General features: G+C 35.6%; 4 protein-coding genes across 5 annotated transcripts; 2 read left to right on the top strand and 2 right to left on the bottom strand.

Annotated features, from left to right (window-relative positions):
- The first annotated feature begins 2,865 nt into the window (after nt 1-2,865).
- LOC103494233 (transcription factor bHLH35) lies at nt 2,866-6,861 on the top strand. Its single transcript, XM_008455330.3, has 5 exons — nt 2,866-3,052; nt 3,205-3,358; nt 3,464-3,703; nt 3,789-3,959; nt 6,538-6,861. The coding sequence occupies exons 1-5, from the start codon at nt 2,982-2,984 to the stop codon at nt 6,736-6,738; spliced, it is 837 nt and encodes a 278-aa protein (XP_008453552.1). The 5' UTR covers nt 2,866-2,981; the 3' UTR covers nt 6,739-6,861.
- A 2,285-nt stretch (nt 6,862-9,146) lies between these two features.
- LOC103494234 (uncharacterized) lies at nt 9,147-16,555 on the bottom strand. The gene is made up of 3 exons (XM_008455331.3): nt 16,407-16,555; nt 14,102-15,481; nt 9,147-9,524 (listed from the first exon to the last, which is right to left on the bottom strand). Exons 2-3 carry the CDS (start codon nt 15,386-15,388, stop codon nt 9,366-9,368), a joined length of 1,446 nt encoding a protein of 481 aa, XP_008453553.1. The 5' UTR covers nt 15,389-15,481; nt 16,407-16,555; the 3' UTR covers nt 9,147-9,365.
- Nucleotides 16,319-18,753, bottom strand: LOC103494235 (uncharacterized). Its single transcript, XM_008455332.2, has 3 exons — nt 18,093-18,753; nt 17,614-17,814; nt 16,319-16,569 (listed from the first exon to the last, which is right to left on the bottom strand). Exons 1-3 carry the CDS (start codon nt 18,201-18,203, stop codon nt 16,534-16,536), a joined length of 348 nt encoding a protein of 115 aa, XP_008453554.1. The 5' UTR covers nt 18,204-18,753; the 3' UTR covers nt 16,319-16,533.
- Nucleotides 18,754-19,211: 458 nt separating this feature from the next.
- On the top strand, nt 19,212-24,464 carry LOC103494236 (tRNA-specific adenosine deaminase TAD2). Of its 2 annotated transcripts, none has more exons than XM_008455334.3 (7): nt 19,212-19,408; nt 19,769-19,806; nt 20,031-20,097; nt 21,714-21,873; nt 22,028-22,124; nt 23,604-23,704; nt 23,896-24,464. In XM_008455334.3, exons 1-7 carry the CDS (start codon nt 19,343-19,345, stop codon nt 23,940-23,942), a joined length of 576 nt encoding a protein of 191 aa, XP_008453556.1. In that variant the 5' UTR covers nt 19,212-19,342; the 3' UTR covers nt 23,943-24,464. The 2 variants fall into 2 exon arrangements, with proteins under 2 accessions (XP_008453556.1, XP_008453555.1); XM_008455333.3 differs by having other exon boundaries at nt 19,240-19,408; nt 23,812-24,284.
- Nucleotides 24,465-25,185: the final 721 nt, after the last annotated feature.

The following is a 25,185-nucleotide window of genomic DNA, read 5'->3' as shown; positions in this document are numbered from 1 at the left end:
AGTGTTTTCTAAATTCTTTAATTTAAACTATTTTGAATGTTTTCCAAATACTTTAATTTTTTTCTCAAAATAACTTATCTTTTAAATTAACAGTTGAAAATGTAATCTAAACACATCATTAATTTGCATTAAATTTTGTGATTTGTTTTTAATATAATAAAATAAACCCTAACTTTTGGAAAGTCTAATCATTCCAATTTTTTTAATGGAGTGGATTGGATTCTAGATTGTAATTGGTTCTTGGGATATTGATTTGAAATCATCATGTTATACCATTGTTTATGGTATGGTGAGTAGACTCATATCTTTTTATATCAAACACATGGAATAATTGACTTAAATTAAACATATTTTCATAACAACTAACTTTTTCTAAAGTAATCTTTGGATATTGTTTTTAAATCATTTTTAAAGTTATTTCATTCACATTGCTACTCATTCTACATGTTTTTATTAAAACCGTTACATCAATTAAATTATTTTGGTTCAAATAACTATTATTTATTTGGATAAATCTAAGCAAATTAAAAAAAAAAAGTTCGTTTGGTAAAGTTCTCCTTTCCTGTTTTCTATTTCTATTTTCAGTTTTTTAAAAAACTGATGTGTTAGGTAATGTTTCTTGTTTCTCATTTTCAAAAAAAAAAAAAAAATTCACATTTTATAAGGAATTATTAGGAAAAAAAAATAGTTTCTTCCATTTCGTTTCTCAATTATTTCTATCGATTTCCTTTTCTTTTTCTCAATTTATTTCTATTTGTTTCCTTTTTTGTTTTCAATTATTTTTTATTGGTTTCTTTTTTTTTCTCAATTGTTTTTATTGGTTTCCTTTTTCCGTTTCTAAATTATTTTTATTGGTTTTCTTTTCATTTTTCTTAATTATTTTTATTTGTTTCCTTTTCATTTTTCTCAATTATTTTCATTGGTTTTCTTTTCCTCTTTATTTCCATCATCTTCTCCAAATAACTATCCTTTTCATCTTTCTCTCATCGTCTTCCTCTACAATCTGGACTCTTTCTCTTCGTCGGATCCATAGTTTTCGCCTGACTCTTCCTCTTCGTCGGATTCATAGTTTTCATCTTCCTCTTTGTGTGGATCTAGATTTTCGTTGTGGGTTTTTCTCTCAAGCATTATAGGTAGCAGAGTTAAATGTTAAATTTTGTTTAGTTTCTTTTAATTCTAAATAATGAGGACGTAATAACTTATTTTAAAATTAATATTACATTCTAAATGTCCTAAAATATCAATAAAGTTGTCGAAATTGATGGATTAAGAAGTAAGTCAACATCATCTAAGAGAAATGGCTCGAGTAAGAGATGATATTGTCAATCAAAATTGGCAACATTTGAAGGATAGATACAATTGTATGTTTATGTTATTATTTTTATTTGTGCACCGGTACTTTGTATTAAATGAATAAACTTTTGATAATTTTATTTTTTATATTTAATGGATGACATATTTTTTTGTTTAATGTTTAATTGAATTAGATGTGAATAAAATAAAAAAAACAAATCTCGAAGAAAATAAGGAAACAAGAACCCGTTATCAAACACATTTTTTGTTTTTGTTTCTTGTTTTTTTCAAGAAACAAGAAACAGAAACAGTTATCAAATACATTTCTATTTCTTGTTCTAAAAAAAGAAGAGACAGGAAACCAGAGCAAGAAATAAAAAAACAGAAAATAGGAAACGGGAACGTTACCAAACGAGCCCCTAATTTAACCTAATGACCAAAATCCATGTATCTTATTCATAGACCAATAAGACCCAAACCCATAAAGCCCAACAGAGAACTCTATTGTTCTCTTTATTGGTGGGTACATAAAACATTACTCCATAACGTTTGGAGAGAGTTTTTTCAAGAACCAGAAGAGTCCCTAACTTCTGAATACCAAAGATTTGAATGATATAAAGAAAAATAAACATCAAATCTGAATGATATCTTCAATTTTGGCCTTTGAAAAAAAATCTAAAAACATCTTCATTTATTTTAGTTTTATTTAATCGTTTCGTTTTTGAAAATTAAATAATAAGATTTCATTTTACCCATGATTTTGAAAAGATAGTTGCAAGTGTTTTCTTAGAGGAAAAAAAAAATCCAATTAAAAGTTTGAGAACTTAACCAACGACTTTCAACAAGACCATAATTCCAAGACTTCTAAAAGTGTTATTTCTTGGAATATTTTCAAAGTCATCCAAATGGAATATTTGCCCTAACACAATTGATAATTTGGAAAAAAATTTATCAAAATGTAAAAAGAGAAAAAGAAAAGGAAAAACACTTCTTAGGAAAAAAAAAAGTAGTAAAAAAAAAAAAGGTGAAATTTGTATCATCTGAAGACTCAACAACCAAATTGAAGAGAGTTTTTCTTACACACTTATTAATTTAATCCGTATATTTACATTCACATATTATAATCTTATAAATGAAAAACATAGTAATAGAAAAGCATTCAGGAGCTACTTGTCCTTAGAATTAGAATGAAGTAACCCATTCCATGTTTGATCCTAATATTATGATTTAGATTTTTCTAATCTTAGTACTATGATAAAAAAGTAGCAGCCACCGTAAAAAAAAGAAGCAACGGAAACAAAATCTTCAGATAAATTTAATACCATATTATTATAAGTAATTAGTTATTTTAGACGAAAGTGAGTAAAGGCAAAAAGAGAGAGAGGAAAATGAAGGAACGTTCCCACGGGAATTTGGACGATGGAGATCTTTCGAGGAAGTATCAAGAGTTTCACACAAGAGAGAAGGTGATTGAAAATTGAATAACCCGCGTGTAACTGTAGCAACACCCATGTCCTCTCTCTCTCTCTCTCACACACACACTCACACTATATAAGGAAACTTCATCACCGCCTAATTCATTTACTAATACTGAGATAACAACACAATACAATTATTAACTTATAAACTAATTATCATCATCATCAACGACGACAATACTAATAATAACACCGCCCTTCGCCGGGGGAATGGATAGTATCGGAGATGACTATTTGAATTCCTTAGGGACTGACATCTTCATAGGAGAAGAGCTCGACAGGTTTTTTTTTCTCTTCTATTTATCTATTTCTCTGTTTCTCTATTCCTCTATTTCTCTTTTGAAAATGTTGATGATGTGTGTTAGTTAATGAGAGATTTAGGGATTTAGGGGATTTTAACTGGAATTTGTGGTGGTGTTTTTGCTGAAGACAGTTGGGCATTGGAAGAGCCGCTTTCTGCTTATTATGATTCGAGTTCGCCGGATGGATCGGCGGCTTCGAAGAACATTGTATCGGAAAGGAATAGAAGGAGGAAGCTTAACGAGAGGCTTTTTGCACTCCGATCGGTTGTTCCGAATATAACTAAGGTTAGGTTTAATTGATCAATTCATTGCTGGTATTTGATTTTCCATAACTAGGATAATAGCTGTCTTTTTGGAAATTAATCAATTGAGAAATTTTGTATTGAGCAGATGGATAAGGCTTCAATTATAAAAGATGCGATCGATTACATCCATGATTTGCATGACCAAGAGAGGAGGATTCAAGCTGAAATTTATGAGCTCGAATCGGGGACTTTGAAGAAGATAACAGGGTATGAATTCGACCAGGATCAACTTCCCTTACTGCTAAGATCGAAGAGGAAGAAAACAGAGCAATACCTCAGTTATGATTCTCCTGTTTCAAGAATTTCCCCAATTGAAGTCCTGGATGTAAGTTTCATTCTCTCTTGCTAAGTTTCAACGAATGAATTCGATTAGGGATTTTGAAATTGAGGGGGATTTTGATGAATTGCAGCTTAGTGTAACATACATGGGAGATAGAACAATAGTAGTGAGCATGACCTGCTGCAAAAGAGCAGATTCAATGGTTAAACTCTGTGAAGTTTTTGAGTCACTCAAGCTCAAGATCATCACTGCCAATATTACTACTGTCTCTGGAAGGCTTTTGAAAACTGTCTTCATTGAGGTAACTACACTCTGCTCACCTCTTAGATATTTAACATAATCCATATAAATCAAATTGATTCTGAATTTGAGATACTTTCTCTCGAAGTCGGTCACATTGTGACGCTCTCACCCCGTAATTTCAAAATTTGAACTGGGGTTTTTGTGCTTGAAGTATTTTGTTTCATTGTTCTCTTAAGATGTTCAAATGGGTATCAATTGCATAAGAGAGTTGACTTAGCTGAATCAAACCACGTTGTCAATGACTATAAGAAGAAATGAAATGGAAAAAGAACTTTTAAGAGGAAGAATAAGGAACTCGTGGCCATTGCTAGGAAATTGAAATTGGGTATGTTTCTTTGTGATTGTCGTGTGCTATCATACGCATAACACCCATAATTGATCCTCAAAAAAGGGAGGAGAATGAGATATATGAATATATGCTTTTGTCTAAACATATGGTGGTATCAGTGGAATGTTTCTTTTTCTTTTTTAAATATACCTTTTATTATTAGTATTGTGTCGTTTCCTTTGGACAGCTTCTTGCTCTCTTGTTTATTTGGTGGTTTTGAATTAATAATGTGTTTTACTGTTACCCTCGATTTTCCTTTACCTAATCTTCTTTTGAGAGGCATTTACAAAGAAAATTAAAAGTTAAAATTCTCTCCAGTGTTAACGACCAAAATATACGTGGTTCAAATTTCTTGTCGAATAAAGAGAGGGTTCTGCGGGTGGGATGAAGGGACTGTTTTGGAATTATATTTGAAAATTGCTTACAATTTCTAAATATTTATAATAAACAAATGAAGTCAATCATGTTTTGTTTCCGCGTGGGCCAGATTTTGTCCTTTTCCCCCTCCTAAATGAAGTTCCTGCCTTTCGTTTGGTCTGTGTAGTTTTCCTTCCATAAAGTTCGACACTTTGTCACACTGTAATTTAGGAATATTTCCAAAATTTTACAACATAAATTACGAATTCACTCTATTTCTTACAACACCATCCACTTCCTTAGGGTTATTGGAAAAAAAAACTCTTTATACTCCATGAAATGTAAATATTGTTAGTTTTTCTATTTATGACAATTTTCCCATCTCCCCATTCCAAAATATAGAAACAAACTCATATTTGCCAACAAAATTTAAAAACGTAGACCAGATAATTATTTCATTCTTAGTTTTTGTATTTTGAACTTCATGTTTGTCTGCCTAAGATGTTGCATTTTGCTTCTCGCTTATCAAATATGATTTTCACATGAATTCCTAACTAAATTCTAAAAAAAAGAGGAAAATTTAAAACGATTTTCTTAGTTTTCAAAACTTTTAACTTAGTTTTCTAGAACATTGAAAAAAATTGGATTATACGACACTGAACCTAAAATTACGGGTAGAACTAATATTAAAATAATTTTAAAAGTCAAACTCTTATCCAATGGAGTCATTTTGGAAATAGAAAAAAAAACGTGAGAGAACTCAAAACGTACACGAAAATTAGGGAGATGAGGGTAGAACAACATGAAATTAGTGAAAGTATTATGTTTCAAACATAACTTCCGTTTCCGTTGAAATATAATGTTTATTAAATACATTATATTTGAAGATTTGTTTATTATTATCATTATTAAATACACGAGTGGGAGATTTACCTGTCACTTGAGCCATGTTTTTGGAGAATTTTTTCCTTTTTTTTTCTTTTTTTTTTTCTTTTAATGCGAACTTAAAAAATAAAGCACAAAATGGGGCGTAATCTAAGTCTTGATTGCTTTTGAATGAAGAAAGGTAGAAGTTGGTGTATGGGGAATCCTTCTGCGGTGAGCTGTCTATTGTCCAAGGCAAATTTATAGAGTGAAAAAGGAAAACAAAAGATATTATCCAAATAAAGAGTAGGCCAGGACTAAGTACACTTAGTCAATAGAACCACTTTAGTAAAGTGGAAAATTCACTTATGATGCAAATTTTGTGAGGTTGGGAATGACAGCTATTTCTCCATTCCCTCACCTTATCAGCCCCACATCTTTAGGAACATGTAATTAGCTGATAAGAGTTCCCTCTGACCTCACCGCAAACTTATCACATCCAGCCAGTGATAATTTTCCGTTCTAGAGGTTAAGTCACATAACAGGGAATTATATTGATAATATAAACCATTTAAACCGTATATTAATCTCCTAAACGATAATTAATGGCATATTCACGAATCAACCTAAAGTATGACGACTACAGAAGTTCATATATACAATACAATCATTCCTTTCCTAGTAACAAAAAGAATTGTCGAATAAGTGCTCCTACTTTAAATAGTATAATTTATAATTAGCTTCAGCTTTTACTTCTTTCTAGAAAGCAATCAGACAACTAGAAAAAAGAATAATCATATAGCAACCACCTATTAGAAATAATGTGGCCATATCAGCTATAACACTAATGGACAAGTTTCTCATTATATTCCTTCCTTGTTTGAAACTAAAAGGAATATGTAATAATACCATAGTATTCCAACGACTCCATGTACAGGGAAAAGGTTTTGGTGAGATTCAAGTAGAAGTAACTCTTCCCAAGTTGAATATGAAAATGTAATTAAAATTGTGCTTTCTGGCATTGCAGGCTGAGCAAGAGGAGAGAGATTACTTGAAGATTAAAATAGAAACAGCCATTGCAGGTCTTAATGATCCTCATAGCCCCATGAGTATTGAATCCACAAATGGAAGACACACACGAAAAGAGAGATCGGACGGCTGGAAACTAGTTCTCTCCCTGATCAGATTTTTCCATTTTGCTCTTTCTTGGGGTTGTAATGTCACATAAAATTGTTTTCCTTGTTGAGAGAGTTCTCCTTTCAGGGGTTTCGAGAAATTTTTTTCCTTGGTCTAAGAAGATATCAAATGTAGGAATGTATTTACATAATGATATTATAGAGTGTTTACATAATGATGATTTCCCTTTGACGTGCTTCAGTTTCTATATTCAGAATCCCCAGTAATGCCATTGCACAGCATCAAGATTGCAATATCCAATTTCTTGACATTTTTATGAAAAAGAAGGAAAAAAAAGGTGAACTTCCCCTATTCTACCAACTGCGATATTGGAATGAGTGAACTGAATGCTTGTGGTTTTGCCTTGAAATACGAAATATAACCATCTAAGGATAATTGACAAGAAAATTTGACAAAAGAATAAAAAGACAGAAAGGTGGGGTAACAGATCCATCTATTTCCTTTGATAATATATGGGGTGGAGTTGAGGGAGGGAGGGCGGATAGGAGATAAAACCACTACCTATCTCTCTTCTAGTAATAATAATTCAGATGGATCTAAATCAAAAGGCACGAAACTTCCAAAATGGAGTTTTAAAGTGGTTCCAATATTTCTTTTCAAAAAACGGAACTCTTGTGTCTTCCAGTGTTTTTTTCTTAAAGCTCGAGGCACAATAAAGCACAACAGTTTTCTAGGGCTTAAGCGCAAGGGGCAAAAAGAAGTGTGGGGCTTTTTTCGGGAGGGGCACTATATAAAACTGAATTAAGTACAGAAAGCATAGTTGATGTAGAAATATGAAAGAAAAAAACCTCTAACCAGAAGAAGTATTGCATTTGGGCTGACTAGATTAATTTTCTTCAGTTAATAGAGAAGGAAAATTCCTAATTACTACTATTTAAAAGAAAATAACGAAAATGCCCCAAGGCACAGGATTTTGAACTTTGGGGCTTCACAAAAGGCGCACCGTCTAGGCCAGGCGTGCCTTATTTTGTGAGCCTTGCCTTGAAAGGCACTAGACTTGAACCTTAAGCCTAGTCACGCGCCCAAAAGGGCTTTTTAAAACACCAATGTCATCTAAACAATGGATAAGGGTGACACAAACACCCATCCACGTTAAAGTTCAATGATTGGCACAGCCAGAACCTTCTCTTTCCCCTGATGGCAAAGGGATGGATGAGGAACAAAGACAGTGGAATGGCTAAGGATGAGGTAGGAAGCCCAAATAGTGGTTAGGAGAAGGAAGAGAGACAATACAAGGTAGGCTGCGAAGGTCAGTTTGAGCAATGACATCGTCTCCCTACATCTCTTTCTTACCAATCACCATCATCTCCCTACATCTCTTTTTTACCAATCACCATCTTTAACCCTGTCTTCATCGACATGTCTCGCCCTTTTTCCTCTCCCCTTCTGTCCTTCACTATCCACAAAAAAGACCTCCATTGAACTTGACCATGACTTGTGATCATGAAGATTGGAAAGAGAGATCTTTCGGTCTATCTTAGAACAAGTTTTGTTCTTGGATAGTCCCTCATTTTATCGCATTGATTGACACCCCCTTAACCTAAAGTTCTTTCCAAAAATGTCGTCTTGATGAATACGACCAATGGATTGAAAAGATCACCTGCCAGAAAGGACATTGTGTAGAAGTTGTTAAGCTTGGCAGTAATAGAGCCCTTAAAAAAGTCATAATCCCTCTAGGGAATGAAAAGAAGGTATGGAAATTCTTCATCTTTCTAATTAAAGATTTCAACCAGCCTCCATCTTTATCTATTTTCCCGCCCAAACAGTAACCTCTCTCTACTGTTGACTTATCCCATGCATCCTTTTTTGATTTACACTCAGAACAAGTCTTCTCATCTTTCTCTTTCAGCCTCCTCGGTCCCTACAAACTCATTCTCTTTCACAATCAAATACGCTCATACGCATTTTTTTCCTTCATCCAATCCAAATTCTCTCTTCACCTTTCCTCTTCTGCTCTTTTGGAAAAACCTGTGCACAAAACTAGTTGATGTTCATGGCTTGGTTTCTGTTCCACTTTTGGGGTGCTTTGGTTTTATGTTCCTTGGATTGTTGGTTCGTTTAGTTTTCCTATTTTGCGGGCTTCTTGCACGGGCAATCCGTTTTACATTTTTCTGGTTTTCACTCCTTTTGGTCACCCCCTCCCCTTGGACTAAATTGTACTCTTCTCTTCTGATTGGGCTGCCCCCTTAAAAAACAAGTGTATAACTATCATAAAACAATATTTAAACCTTTCAAGAAAAGAGGCTAAGAATTCGAAACTCAAGGATCAAATAGAACTATCACTCAACCTCGGTCACCAAAAAGATCATTCTCTCAACGAAAAATAATCCACCTGCCCTTCAAGTTGTTTAGACTGCTACTATCAACATTAATCAGCATTCTCAAGTCTACTACGCCACAGATGTCCTATAACTCTCAAAGACAGAGAACTAAGAAACCTTAAAACGTAAGGATGAGCGTTAGATTTCAACGAAGTCGTTGAAATCTACCATTCTTGAAAATAGAATTGAGGCAAAAAGTTACAGTGAACCATTCAAGTTACACAACTGCATTAAGACCAATAAAGTGTACATTGCGTATATAAACCATGCATGTTTATGGACTTTAGTGAGCCAGCTTCATGAAGCGCATGAATTACATACCACAGTAGTAAAGGGGTCACCAGCCATACTTTCCTTGTGTTTCAGCCTTTGTTAGTAGACCTCTAGCACGCCTCTCCGCTAGTTCTGTCTCCTTCTGCTTCATATCATAATACAACGATGTAATTTGGTGCTTTCTCTTGTGCAACTTTGAAGGCTTCCCCTTTGCTGAGGCAGGCTACAGAAAACGAGATGCCGACAATCATATCAGTGCAATGGAGAAATAAAAATACAAAATATAGGACCTCAATACACCATACACAAAACTTTCATATTTTAGACATCATTTGGTTGATATATATACATTTGATAAAAGACAGAAATTTATATATAAATCAGCAAGAAGAACCCCCCCCCCCCCCCCCAAATAAATAAATAAATAAAACGAGCGCCTTCCAATTTTTGATAATCATGAGAAGGCTGTAATTACAGAATAACTTTGTGTAGTGTGTACACCACCTAGAGGCCGTATGCCGGACAAGAGCCCAAAAAGAATCAAAAGAGCTAAACTTATCATCAAACACCCTACTATTTCTTTCATTTCCAGAGATGCCACAAGAGTGCACGGGTTGCACAACTCCACAAAATTTTTCCTTTTCCACAAAAGCTTCCCCCATACAAACCCTCCATCATCCAGCCATCAACCTGCAAAGGGAGATCCATCCAACCCAAAGGTTTCAAAAATCCTATTCCATTCTTTGGATGCAAACTTGCGGTGTAAAAAAAGTTGATCCAAAGTCTCGGCCTCCTTCTGGCAAAGCAGGCACATGGAAGGGGAAAGATTCCAATTAGGAAACTTCCTTTGGAGCTTTTCATGGGTGTTGAGACTTCTATAGGTGAGGGACCAAAGGGAAAACTCATTTTTCTAGGAATTTTCGGTTTCCAAATAAGATCGACCAAAAGAAGACTAACTTTAGTAGCCCCCTTGGTCAACTTTAGGAAAGTAGACCTGTTAGAAAACTGGCCCGAAGCTTCCAACCTCCACCGTAAGCAGTCCTTTCCTCTATTCACCACCCAACCAGACAGCAGCTGAGCAAGAGCAATATAATTGCCAATTTCTCTATCAAACAATCTCCTTCTCAACCCAAGATCCTAAGCTTGACTAGAATCAACCCAAGAATCTGCCCCCACAACTCATTCTTTTTTGAGGAAATAATGTAGATGTCACGGTACAGGGAAGCAAGAGGCTGGGCTGTACACCTATTCACCCAAAACTTTAGATGTCTCCCATCACCCACCACAATATCAACAAAGGTAAAAAAATGCTCCTTTTTGTTTTAGGATGCCATTCCATAATCTGAAGCTCCCTTTGTCTCTAGGCTTTATAGAACTCCACCCATGCTCCTCCATGCCGTAAATATCTCTAATCACTTTCCTTCACAAGGCGTCTTCTTCATGACAAAACCTCCCAAGCCACTTCATCAAGAGGGCAGAATTTTTCTGATTGAGAGAGCCAATTCCCAACCCCTGTAAATAATGGGGAGAGAGGTCCAGTTCCAGCTGACAAAAAGGGAGGCCGGTTTATCAGATCCGCCACCCCAAACAAAGTCACGAAATAGCTTTTCCATGAGAGAAATAAAACCTTTCGAGGTCTCCAATAAGGAGAAAAAGTAATAAGGTAAACTTTGAAGAACCCAATGAGCGAGAGTAAGTTTACCACTGTTGGAAAAGACCAATCGACGCCACTTATCAATTTTAGTTCTAAACTTCTCCTCAAGAACAACCTAAGCCTCCTCAGCTGCAGTCTTCCCACCGAGGGGAAATCCCAAGTAATAATTTATCCACTTTGCAACCCAACTCACTAGCTTTACAAGCCCATCACAAAGATCAATCCCAATAAGAGAAGTCTTGGCAGCATTGAGGGGTAGGCTCGAACAAAGTAAAAAAAGATCGACACCACCAAGCCCTAAGATTTTCATCACCCCAAGAGCAAAAGATCGAAGTGTCATTCGCATACTGAAGGTGCATTACCTCCACCGACGGGTTTCCAAAGGAAAATCCATGGATCAATCTTTTTTCATTGCAATAGTGAACAATATTACTAAAGGCATTGCCAACAATGGCAAAAAGGAAAGGGGAGGGGGTCCCTTGCATAACCCTCTCTGTGCCATAGTCTTGCCACGTGGTCTTCCATTGATAATGATAAAGAAATTGATACATGAAAGACATCCCCAAATCCACCTCCTCCATCTTTTCCCAAAACCTTTGAGGTCGAGGATCGCATCAAGGAAGGTCCAATCCACTTTGTCATAAACCTTCTCAAGACCAAGCTTTAGCAAAGTCCCCTTATTCCCACTCACCTTCCATTCTTCAAGAAATTTTGTAGTTAAAATGGCATCACGTATTAGCCTCCCTTCCCAAAAGCCATTTGAGTATCATGGATAATGGAAGGAATGACATTTTTCAGACTTTTGATGAGGACCTCCGAAATAATTTTAAACAGAGATGTGACCAAGCTGATAGGTCCAAACTCACTTACCCATGTAGGCTTCTTCTTTGTGGGGATCAAGCAGATGTAAGTTTCATCGCACCTTTTGTTTATAATTTCGTTTTTAAAGAACTCGAACACTTCAATTAATTCACTTTTTAAAATGTTCCAGGAATTTTTATAAAACTCCCTGGTCATGCCATCAGGCCTAGGTGATTTAATGTTTCCCGAATCAAAGACAACAACCTGAATCTCCTCCTCTTCGAAAGGAGCCTCCAGAGCCTGCCTAGCCTCACCATTCATTGGTCTCCAATCCAGCTCGTCACGGATAAAACAAGGATTGTCATCTTTCTTATACAATATACTAAAAATGGGGTACTTAAAGTTCCCCGAACCAAAGACAACAACCTGAATCTCCTCCTCTTCGAAAGGAGCCTCCAGAGCCTGCCTAGCCTCACCATTCATTGGTCTCCAATCCAGCTCGTCACGGATAAAACAAGGATTGTCATCTTTCTTATACAATATACTAAAAATAGAGTACTTAAAGTTCCCTGAACCAAAGACAACAACCTGAATCTCCTCCTCTTCGAAAGGAGCCTCCAGAGCCTGCCTAGCCTCACCATTCATTGGTCTCCAATCCAGCTCATACGGATAAAACAAGGATTGTCATCTTTCTTATACAATATACTAAAAATAGAGTACTTAAAGTCAATATCCTTTTCCCCCACACGTCAATTTACATTTCAACATTCTTAGGAACAATCAAATATTTATTTTCAAGCCAATGGATCAAATATTCTTAGGAACAATCAAATCTCCACTTTTGTATCCTTTCCTTTTCCATTTTTTAAAAATAGATACATACAAGAGCATACAAAAAGAAACCAAGCCTACAAAAACTCCATTGAAGAAAGGCGGACCAACAATGTAAAGGTATTGATTAAAGAGTAATTACAAGAGTGTGCCCCTTACCCAAAAGAAACATGGAATCTCATCGTGGATCAAACAATTCAAACCCCATCAAGGTTTCTTTCCATACCCCTAAATACTTCATTCTTCCGCTCACTCTAAAGATCCCATTACAAAGCCCCTAACCTCCCCGACACACTCCACGACAAATGACCTCACTAAAAGGTGGATGTAAGAGGAACTCACCAATCAACTCTCTAATAGTCAAAAGTCTCCTGACGAGCATGCATAAAGTTACACAAATCTCCCAAACTTGCAACTCCAAAGAAGGTGATCCAACAACTCCAATTTTTGATCTTTTCGCTCATTGATAAAGTTCTCCAAAAGGACAATCCAAATGATGAGAGCTTCCAAATCTCTGATTTTGTATCCTATTTCAATGACGAAGTTCTTCCGAAATGGTTTAGACTTTTTCTCCCAAAAAAAATCTCAACTCCTCTCCAGCTAGAGAAACCACAGAAAAAGTCTCAATTAAGTAAGTCAGGTTAGTCTTTGCATTGCTTTTGCAGGTTTACCATCCAAAGTATAACTAAGGAGACGTGTACTGTCATTCAGAAGCAGTTCGCGAACGAAAGGAGGAAAGAGTAAAGCTCCATAACTGATCATAAATAGCAACAAATTCGGGGAGGACCAATCGAAGGAGGTTTCTTTCTATTGATATTGATCCCCGTCCTCCAAGTTGAATCTAGTTCTTATTATGTATCAGTATGAGCATTAGTCACTTTTCATTTCATCAATGAAAAGTGTTTCAAGAAAAATAAATCTTGACTGCCGATATTGCTTCATATGCACTGCCACGAGAATATCTTGATTCTTTTTTGGGTATTTACCTTGTTATGACTATTATATTTCAATCATCAATGCAAATCGGAGAAAAAGAACTACTCCAGTTAACTTTTTGGGAGATTTTCCTCTTGATACTTCACTAATCATGAAAGTGTTTCCTTTATTTTATGAGTATCCCCAAGCTAGCTTGCACACACCTCGAATAATCTCACAAGTCAATTGGTTAACCTTACAACATATAGTTGCATAATTTTAGTATTCAAAACAGTTGACCCAGCCATGACATTTAAACCCATAACTGATAATCCTAAATATTTATGCATAACAACCAAATAAAAGCCGTATGGAATGGTGTCAGTGCCACATAATATAAATATCCAGTGTCATATCGTAGCTCCAATCTTTGATTAGATGTCACATTTTAATCTTCTATACTATCAACCAATGTCCATATGAAAACTAAACCAAGAACATAAACTTGCTGATGCAAAATAAAAAAAAAGACCCATACGTAAACTACCTTATAAAACATCATTGTATGTTATTTTGCCATGAATTCCTAACTGACATACCTGGTAAGAAGGACCAAAAGCGATTCCAGTTAACTTGACCTGGTCCTGCCTCGGCCGATTCTTAATCAATTCATCCTGCTTCACCTCGACTATTTCTAATGGAACTTCATTTCTTCTTCTCTTCTCAGGTATTCTAACAGAATTTTCAGTGTCCCCAATGGTGGGCTGGCCGGCAGGTTCACTACCGTATTGCATGTGATCACCGTAGTTACCATAACTCTCATAGCTTCCATAGTCACCAGCATTACTTGCAGTAGAGGCAGACTGTGGTTCACCAGCAACATTTTGATCGACACTGTAATGGTAATTCCCATAACTACCATAGCTTGCGTGATTCCATGCATTCTGTTCTGTACCGAAATTGTAGGTTGCAGCATTCTCATAGCTCTCCCTATGATTAGCAACATTCTGCTCAACACCTGAATTGTAATTTACAAAACTATCATAGTTTTCAGTACTGTGATCCATATTTTGAGTGCTGCCCAAATCATTCGCTACGTTAAAATCATCAGAAGACGAAACCGGCACATCCGTTTCGATAATCGACCTCCGCCCTGAACCTAAGCTCGAAGCAACTCCCAACGTTGCCGAGTTCTTCGGCGCTGGAATGCTTGACAAGAACGAAGTCACAGAAGGGGTTTGGAACGACGACTGAGATGCCTTCCGGCGCCTTATTTCTTCTTCTTCTTCATCATCGTCGTCGTCGTCCTCTTCACCCAATTTCATCAGAGAAGAGTTAACGGGCGGCTTAAATAGGACGACCCTTTTCGGCTGGGACAACGAGGAAGAGGGATTAGATTTAGGCTCCTGCAATTTCTGCGAGTTAGGTTGTGGAAGGGAAGAAAACATAGACACTGATTTCGTGAGATTCCCGTCACTATCACCATCACCATCAAATCGAGAACTTGAACCGGAAGTCGAAGGGTTCGTAGGGTTCCCCTTGGGCCGTGGAAGGGAAGAGAATAGAGAGGAAGGTTTAATTGAAGCGGCACCAGATTTCGACGCAGAGGAGGAATCTTCTTCTAGGTCTTCGTTCTTATCGCCGTCGAAGAAACCAGCGGGCAGAGAAGGCTTGGAGGATTGTTTGGGCTGGGATAGGGATTGGAAAAGGGAGGAGGATTTAGGCGGGGGAAGAGACGAGGAGAAAGATGAGCTTCTGAAGGTGGAAGTTTCTGAGAGCTCGGATCTCGGAGGCTTGCTAATTGACGACGGTGGCTGCGCCGGCGGTTGTTGGTGATGCTCTTCTTCGTCATCGGAGGAGGCGTAGTTGGCTAAAAGAGAGTCCATGAGAGAAATAGATCGCGAGCTTTGCTTGGAACTTGGAAGTAATGAATGGAGGCAACAGCAAGTGCAGTGGCGACGTGGTTTTTGGGTGAATACCTTTTGTGGAAAAGGAACAAAAAATTATAATTTTTTGTATTATTAAATTGCTATTTTAATCCAAGATTTTAAAGAAATTAATAATTAAATATCTCAAAATATTTAATTTTCATATTCTATATCGATATACTTCTAAGTAATAAAAGTTCATTATGTCTATGTAGATCCAAAATTTTGCATGTAAATATTTTAGTTTTACTTAATTATTTTTAGTTATCTGAAAAATTAAAATTATGAACAACAGATAATTTTATAATTTAATCTATTTTTAATTAATTAAATCGATACTGCTATTGATTTAAATTAATATTCGTTACAACTATATTTCCTTCTCAATTAAACAAGCATGAGAAGAATGTAGAATGATAAAAGTATTAGTCCTAAAATTACATACTTTGAAGTGATTTTAAAACAATCAAAATCGTTTTTATCACATACTTTTAACTATTCAAAACCAATTTGAAATACATAAAAAATAGTTTTTGAATAGTCCATGAATTGACTTAAATGTTTAATAAGATCGTATGTTGAAGGTAATTCTAAAATGATGGAAATCAATCTGTAATTTTTCAAATTGCTTCTAATCATTAAGAAAATCGAAATCAACTTTAATATTTTATATCTATAGAATATACAATTAAACTACAAATTCATTTTGAATGATTAAAAGCGAGTTTTCGAGTGATTTTAAACCTAAAAAAACGATTAACTATTTTAAAACAACTCTTAAAACATACGATATGATGGAAAGTGATTTTGGATAAGGTAGAAGTGGTTGCTCTAAGAAAACTGCATAACCGAGGCATGGACCAATTCTTCTGTACAATAAAGATCGAATAACTCAACCGAGAAGCTCAGCTTGTTGTTATACTTAATGATATGAAACACTCAAACAAATAAAAATGCAAGACAATCATTCACTTACATCCACATTCAAATAGTTTACAAATAATGGCAGAAAATGTGTTCCATCAACTCCCTTGAATAATCTTAGTACTCCACAACTTTCATGCTTGATAACACTTCTGTCTTATGATCCTACAAAATACTTATCAAAATGTTGAGCCGTTATACCCGAAGTTTGAGCGCTGGAAATAATCAAAATGGATGTGTTAATTTAATCGACATCTTACTCTAATCGAAAATAATTCCATTATAAATATATCAGCATAGGTAAAATGTTAGGATGATTATGATGTAGGGATGCAATGCAACAACTCAAAATAGTTGGATTAAGATAGTTAGCAGTGTTAAATCACTGCTAAATTCAAAAGTTCAAGTAAATGTGTTAAGATGTTTGTTTATAAATATAATCAAAACCAACTTTTTATTGTGTGAGTTCAGTTTTGAGTGCAAAACTCAACAAGTGTGAATTAATATCAAATTGAGTATAAAATTACGGATAGAAATTTAAACACTTTTTACTCTAATGTCATGCCAAGCTGATTAAAAGCTCTTGGATTTAACAAGGAACAGTTCACATTGTGTCAAAAGACATATAAATTGGTGAATTTCCCGCTCAACTCTAAGTCTCAAGAGGTCAGATGAATGTTAAAGATTTAATGCAAGTTTATAGTTCAGAAGATTAATTCTTCACAAAAGTCCAGCTTGTTAAATTATAAATTTATTCTATGAAATCTGAGTTTTGTGTAATGCTAAAAAGTTGGTGAACCAAATACACATAAACCGGAGTTAAGAAAGAAATAATTGTAAAAAGACGGCTTCAAAAAATATCTAAAATTTGAATAGCCAACCTTTTCAGGCCTCTAGATTTACGTTTGACCGTATTAGAAAGATATCATGAACAACCTTAATTAAGCAAGGGTTTTTTGAGGGAGAACCTTCAATAGGACGATGACGTTCAAAATTTGTGACCAAAACAAATTTAATTAAATTATTATGGCACTCCAAAACCTGTGAGATGTTTGAACATAGTATCTCCAAAGATACTAGGTTGGACTATCACAAAACTCTAAAGATACAGCTCAAAGAGTGAACTATTGTATGATTTGAGAGGAAATCGTAATTTGAAGATTCAAACACATATCTCTCCTATCCAATTTTCATATCACGAATCAACTAGCACTAATCTCAGCTAGTCACAACACATTGAAAGGACGAGAAAAACTTGCCTGGACGTCATAAAATTTGATATAGAAACGGGAACCATCAATTTGGATCTTGGTCTGAAGAATCTCAGCAATTGTTGAGCTAAGTTTTCCATTCACGCCAGGTCCAAGGCCTCCTATGGAAATCAACTCTCCATACGCGGCTGGCTCTTCCGTCGTAGCAAATATAATTGGAGTGCCACCATTCAGCAAGATCATCACATACTGAACCATTGAAGAAGAAAAATGTAAGTTCGTGCCCTTGAATAGCCATAAACATGCTTCCAATGCTACCATAAAAAAATAAAAATAAAAAAACTTCATCGACCACCGAGAGAAATGTCTAGCAATGAAAAATCACAACTCGATAGCTTAAACTGACTTCTACTTTCTCACTGTAATTTCGTCGAACACCATGTGGGCATGTCGAGCACCGTGTAAACGTACACACCCAGTACAAGTAAGAGACTGAGGGAGGATGGAAAAGGGGCAGAGAACTTAACAGATTCAGGTTTGCCGAGAATTTTAGAAACGGCTTTCGAAGCGTCCTTGAGGATGTCAGCGGCGACGACAGTATCGACTGGAACATTCGTGAATAAATTCAAAGTCGGCATTTTTCCTCTGCAGCTGCTAATGGGGGATGACCAGCTAAAGCTTGTCCTCTGTGCATATAAAATGGCAATGGCGACGGGTGGCTTCCAGAGAGACTTTGCAGATAAAATGGGTCGGAACGTAATCTCAATCGGTCCCCTTCGATCTTGTGTAACCGTACGAAAATATCAGTGTCAATTTCAAGACTTCAAATTTATAGATATGTTGATATTGAAGGATTTTTCACAAATCATGAATTTATATATTTTGTTTACGTTAATAATTAAGTTTTTTTTTTTGAATTCCAAACTAATTTATGAATATTAAGAATGTGCTTACAATTTTAAAGCAACCAATTTTTATCTTTTAAACAAGATTGTGATTTGCTAACCTATAGTATGAATTGCTATCCAGTTTTTAGATAAGATACTTATAGTCCAAAGAAACAATTTATTGTTTTACTAGTAAGACTTTCATTTACTAGCTAGGCACTTTAAAAATTCGTAATTCATATTTTTCAATAGATATTTATCATCTTAAAAAAAAATAATTTCCATCTTTGTGGTATGTTCAAAAAACCAACCAACGTAGATATTTTGATAGTTTAATATATAGGCAACTCACACGAACGATGACAAGCTCATCCTTGATGAAGGTTGGCCAATAGAAACATTGTAATAACTCGGGTTAAAAAGAAAACGTATTTTAAGATGATAGATTGTTCGTTTTATTTAAAAATTCTAAATACTTAGAAACAAATCTTAAATATCAAATAACAAGAAGAAAGTAATTGTTTATTCGAGTTTGATTTTCTTGATTTTTTTGAACTTAGTTGAATATTTTTAAAAGTTATCATAATTTTAACACATTATTATTATTACTATCATTAAATTTCAAAGAGAGAAATACCCTACATTGCTTAGAAGACCTAGTTTAAATAGGTGTGAAAAAACCGAACTGAACCGACTCCGTTCAATTCGGGTTGGACTGGTTTACAACAATAATATTACCGACCCAAGCCTAACCGGTTCGATTCGCTTAAAATTAAAATTAACTCATTTCTCATCGTGGGTTTTCCGCCCTCCGTCTTCCGTCCTTCGTCCTTCGTCCTTCGTCCTTCCTTCTTCTTCTACTTAACTCATCCTCGCCTTTCTAGTTTAAGATGGATTCTTCAGTGGAGGATTGCTCTTCCGGTACTCTTAGATTTATGGAGCTTGCCATTCAGCAGGTGATTCGCTTCTCTATACGAGGATGGTGAATTTTAGTTTCGTAATTGTTAAAATATTACATATCCACACTCAAATTGTTTGTAGTTCGTTCGTTTACTTTCCAGGAAACATTAGTTCCCATGCATCAGGGTTTCAATCGTTACTATCTAATGTCATTGAGGTGCTGCTATACTCTTGTTTAACTGTTCTGATTTCATAAAACATGTTGGAAGATATACAATTAAATTTACTTTCATCGACTAGCTTAAACTTGGTTAAATAGACGAGTATTAAATTGTCGTTAAACCTAAATGTTTGTCTTATTGGTGTCAAATTTATTTATCTTCATAGTAACTCAATATTTTTCCATGTCATGGCAGGCCAAACTCGCACTACACAGCCTTGAAGTGCCTGTGGGGTAAGCTATTGTTCTATTTTTACCCTGTCGTGTTGCGTAATGAATTTACTGTTTGGTGCGTCTCAATACCTGTTTTGGCCAATAATTCTTGCTTAAACACAATGGTTGGAATTTAGGTGAAAATGGTTATCGTAGTTCTAACTTAAACCCTTTGATTTTTCCTTTTTTGCAACTGTGCCAATGATCTTGCTTATGAAGTTATCTTAATTATTCTTGACATTCAGCTGTGTGATTGTTGAAGATGGGATGGTCATTGCCACTGGAAGAAACCGCACTACTGAGACCCGAAATGTAATCTATCATGGTTCTTATCTTTCTTTCTCGTTTTCTTAACAAACATAATTTTCAATGTTAGTTAGTGGTTGGCATCGATTTAAGGTAGCCCCCTTTTCTTGGGCTCCATCCTTTATTACATTATTGTTGTTGTTCAGCTGTTACTTAGCGGGTGAATATGCCTCCGGACATACATATCTTGACATTTGTTGAAGCTAGTATTTCTCAATAAACCACCCAGAATAGGGATAATTCTTCTTTATTTGGAAACAAAACTTGAGTTTAAAGGAATGGGGTGAAGACAACTATATACTAGTTTACTAACAAAGTCGCAATTTACATTTTATAGAAAGTTGAGAGTGACTGTAAGAGATTAAGAGTTAGTTGGAGTTTGAGATAAGGAGATCTATTTCTCCATTTCTCATTTCTCTTTGTCTTGTTAATAATAGGTAGGATGAGTAGAATAATCAACCAGGAAATATATTTTTTAAGGGTTTCAAACATAAAGAGGAAATATTTGGAATTCTAACCTTCCATAAAAAGGAGAAAACATGTACCTCAAAAGCAACCATCAAAGCAAAAGGGGAAAGATAAAGTATAAAAATGTGGATGGCAAAAGAATCCCCTAGAAGGATATGGGTCCAAATCTTAATACCCCTTCTTCTCAGAAAAAAAATCCTGCCGCATCAATTGCCTTTCTATCTGATAGAAGACGACAAGAGCCCAAAGAGGCCAAAGAAGAAGGGTACGGGGAAGTCAACATTGTGACCACATAATGTAATCTCTTATTTGAGAGAAAGTAAGGACGGGGAAATTAAACACACAAATACTTATCTCACACCCATGGAATTCCCAAAAATAAATATTTTAGCCTTCTCCAACTAAGCCATTAACAGACTAAGTGAAGAAGGGGAAAGTAAAAGAGATAGCTTTCCAGAGGGTTTTACTAAGGCCTCTCAACTCCTCACACGAAGCCCACTCAAAAAGGGGAGGGATATACCTACTCATAATCACCCTGTACCACATGTCCGTCTCCTTGAAGAATTACGGCAACCATTTAGCCTAAAGAGCCTAATTTCATAATCTCAATTTTTCAATACCCAATCCTCCAAGTTCAACGGAGTTCAACACCACCTCCCACTTAACCAAATAGAATCCTTCCCCTTCCCTCATGAAGTTTGTCATTAAGAAATTTACTTACCGAGTTCTGGAAGCAAAACAAGGAAAAGAAAAAACTAGGTATCCCACTTATAACTGTTTGAACAGGAGTCAGTTTCCTTCCTCTAGAGAAATAGATCTTTTTGCATGTAGCAACCCTTTTTTCAAGTCAATTAACTCTCGGGAGCCCTAATAAATGGAAGGGAAATGTCTCACTTCACACACATAGTTTTTGTGTTAAGGCAAGGTAGACATAAGCTAAGCTAAGACATCACGTTATCCCATTGAAGAGAGAAGGAAGAATTGCAATGTTAACCCTGCTTGTGTAGTTTAGATCTAAAGGAAGAGTACACGGGGATTTCCATCACCTCAAGCCGAACTTTCCTTAAGAGTGTGGTGTTCTGCTGGCTTGTTTTGCATACAAGTTAGAATGTTCATAAGCTTTCTTCTGAACATTTTTTTTCATATCCTCATAGGCCACCAGACACGCAGAGATGGAAGCTATTGATATCCTGATTGAGGCATGGCAAAGAGATGGACTTTCAACCTCAGAAGTGGCTGATAAATTCTCGAAGTGCAAACTTTATGTTACCTGTGAACCATGCATTATGTGTGCTTCTGCCCTATCAATAATTGGTATGCTTTCTTTTCCCTTTTGTTTTCCTTTTCTCGTTTCTCAATCCAAAGGCAACAGTTTTCCCAAAGGGTCAGAGCTCCTAGGTCATAGTTACCTTTCACTTAATTTCAGTGAACATGGTTCATTCATTGCTTATTGGATCTTCTGTTGTAGGTATAAAGGAAGTATATTATGGTTGTGCAAATGATAAGTTTGGTGGATGTGGATCTATATTGTCGCTTCACTTAGGTAGCGGGGAGGCACCTACAAGGTTAATTTCTTTATCTACCATTATCAGATTTTAGATTTGTGGGTGATGGACTATTTGGAATTGAACACACTGCGCAAGTTAGTTGTTCACCTTTCGAAATTAAAGTATAGTTTTATGTACAATTCCGTGCTTACATGCTATCAATTCATATGCTTCCTTTTAACTGAACTTTCTTCAACGAAATGGTTTCTGTTTCCTGAACAAGGTTCCTACAAGAAAATGTTGGATAAAAATAAACCTGCCATGGGAAAATTTTGTAACTAAGGTTTTTCATTTTCCCTTCATACTTCTCGAAAAAGAAAACTTAGGACAATAAACAAAATAAAATTGAGTGTTTTGGTGGTCGTGCCCGCGAGGGGACATAGAGGATACTCTGTATCACTTTTGCTTTATCAGTAAGAACTCTCTATCACGACAGTTGTCACGTCATGAGTTAGATATCATTTACTAGCCTCATAAGTTATAAACTACTCCTATAAGTTAGAAGGATCTAAATATCTGAGATTCTGAAATACTGACACTACAAATATTACTTGAAAATCAGTTCAGAGTGTGAAAGAAAGGTTGAACACTGAAGAGGGAGTGTCTCCCATGAGCATGCAAGCTTTGCTCTCCATGCTTATGTGTCCAAGTTCTGCGTGTGGCTATCCTTTGTTAAATTCAAAAATGAAAATTAATATTGTTCTGGAGCAAGCTTGTGGAAAAGCTGAGGGGAGTAAGCGAAACTTCAATCTCTTTGCTTATGAAGGAAACAAACAAAAAGACTAACTAAACTTTTTTTTATTATGTGAAAAGACTTGAATTTTGTTGAAAAAAAAATGAAAGAATCAAGAGAAAGTACAAAAGGGCTAAGAAATCCTTTTACTAATTGAACCCTATACCAGTATACCTAACATAGCCTGACACTCGGATATCTCCTATTCCTCAAGATAATGAATATAAAATAGCATTATTTGGTGGAGGCTTCCCAACTTTGATTGCTCCACAACAGTGGGAGCCGAACTTTGACCTTTGTCAAATATCCACCCTTTCACCAAACCACAAAGGGGGCAACTTTTATCCTTAACATTTGTTCAATTGGTCCAAGCAGTGTATTTAGTTATAGGTTACGGTCACAGAATTCAATGTCTCAGCAATGATCATGTCATCATTTATTTCAGGCTTGGACTACTATTATGTAGGAAGCTTTCTTTTCCGTGTCAATAAATAGGTTAAGTTTTAAGACAACATAAATTCATCCAGATTTTACATTTTGCACTATCATCCTCCCACGTGAACAAAGGGCTAATTCATGTGTTCTGGATTCTATAAAGTAATACAAATAATACAAACTAAAGTACGTGAGAGTTTAGATTTTTGGGAGGGCTGATAATTTGAGCATGTGTAGGAAGTCCTTTCATATTCTTTAGTCTTTTTATTTATTAATTTGTGTATTACTTTTCTTTGTTATTGCCTAATCTCTTTAATTTGTTATGATAGCGGTAATGGGCTAGGAAGGGGGTTCAAATGTACTGCAGGAATAATGGCATCAGAAGCAGTTGGTCTCTTTCGAAGTTTTTATGAGCAGGGGAATCCCAATGGTATGTGGAATTATTTGATAGTCTGATCTGCTTGGTTCACTCTGTGTATTGCATATTGTATATCCCAAATAGATCCGTTTATTTTGTTGGTGTAATATACCTATCAGATTTTTCTCTTTTGGATCAAGAGACTATGAAAAAATGCATCACATCTTAGAGGTTTCATTGAAAGTGATGGTGTTCTGTTGCAGCTCCAAAACCTCACAGGCCTCTTGTTAACCATCAGGCAGGCCAATGAGAGGCTTTTGAAATGAGGTTACTTTTGGTTACGATTCTGTTCCTGTCGAAACAGACATTAGCAGTGAGAAGAGCTTTTGAATTCGGCAAAGACGAACGATGGATGAATTTCAATGCACATTTAGTACCCGTCTCAAACAATATCAGTTTTTGAGCTTGAAGATGCCTACCTCGAGGTTATGATATACAATATCTGTCCCCTTGCCATTGGAACTGCTACCTGAACTAGTCCTATACGTTCACATATTGATTCAAACTCGAATTGTAATTAAATCATTTATATCTACTATGAATCAGTTTTCAGCTTCAAATGTTTGCAAATAGATATAGTGGCTTACAACAAGAGGAGAACTATTTTATTGTTGTCCAATGCTGCTTGGTTGAAGCATTCTGAATTTATTCAAATGCGGTAGTGAATTTGAAATGAGTGGTTTTGTACCACTCTTTTGAACTTGAATTAGTGTCATTTATGCAAAACTATGGAGAGCCAGAACTCAAATGAAAGGGGGATAGGAAATTCAGATGGAGGTGTTGCACACACAATGCTTGAATGGCGTGGGAACTTGCGTTGTCCTCTTTGGGGACTGTGATTCATTTTCTTCCATCTGGAAGGTTTCTTTACATTTTTCACTTTTTTGCATGGCCTTCGATTTGTTCTATTGGATGGAACGCAAAACAAGGTTGCCATTACTATGTGATCATGAGTTGATATTCAAATTGTCAGTTTTAAGATTTAACACATTGTATTCATTATTTTATGTTTGAACAATTTGATGGGATTGCTTCAATGTTAAGAACAAATTTGATGATTAAATGGTATCATTTGGATTGTAGTGTTTAGGAAAATTCTGACAAGGTCTCTATCTTCTAAACTTATTAGAGTTGTGATGATATCGACAAACTGAATCACTTTCAGGTGGCTTATATGAGGATAGTTTAATAGTTAAGATATATTTGCTTCTTACAGATCGCAAAATTGAAATTCTTGATATGTTTAAAAAACTAGTTTCAAAGAAAGTTTCCATCTAGACTTTTTAACAATATGGTAAGAAGTCATTTGTACAACATAACTTACACAAACCTTTTTCCACATCGACCGCTTTATTACTTTTGTGCTCTATTAACGTCCTTAACACGTTTCTCAAAATAAATTGACTATTGATATGTTGGTTCTGTTTTTTTATTGTTATTTACTTCTTACAAATGGAGGTGAGGAGATCTGAACCACGTAACTTTCTAGTCGT

This window comes from Cucumis melo, chromosome 2 (assembly GCF_025177605.1).
Source record: "Cucumis melo cultivar AY chromosome 2, USDA_Cmelo_AY_1.0, whole genome shotgun sequence".
Taxonomy (NCBI): Eukaryota; Viridiplantae; Streptophyta; class Magnoliopsida; order Cucurbitales; family Cucurbitaceae; genus Cucumis; species Cucumis melo.
This window is presented reverse-complemented; position numbering and strand designations above follow the sequence as displayed.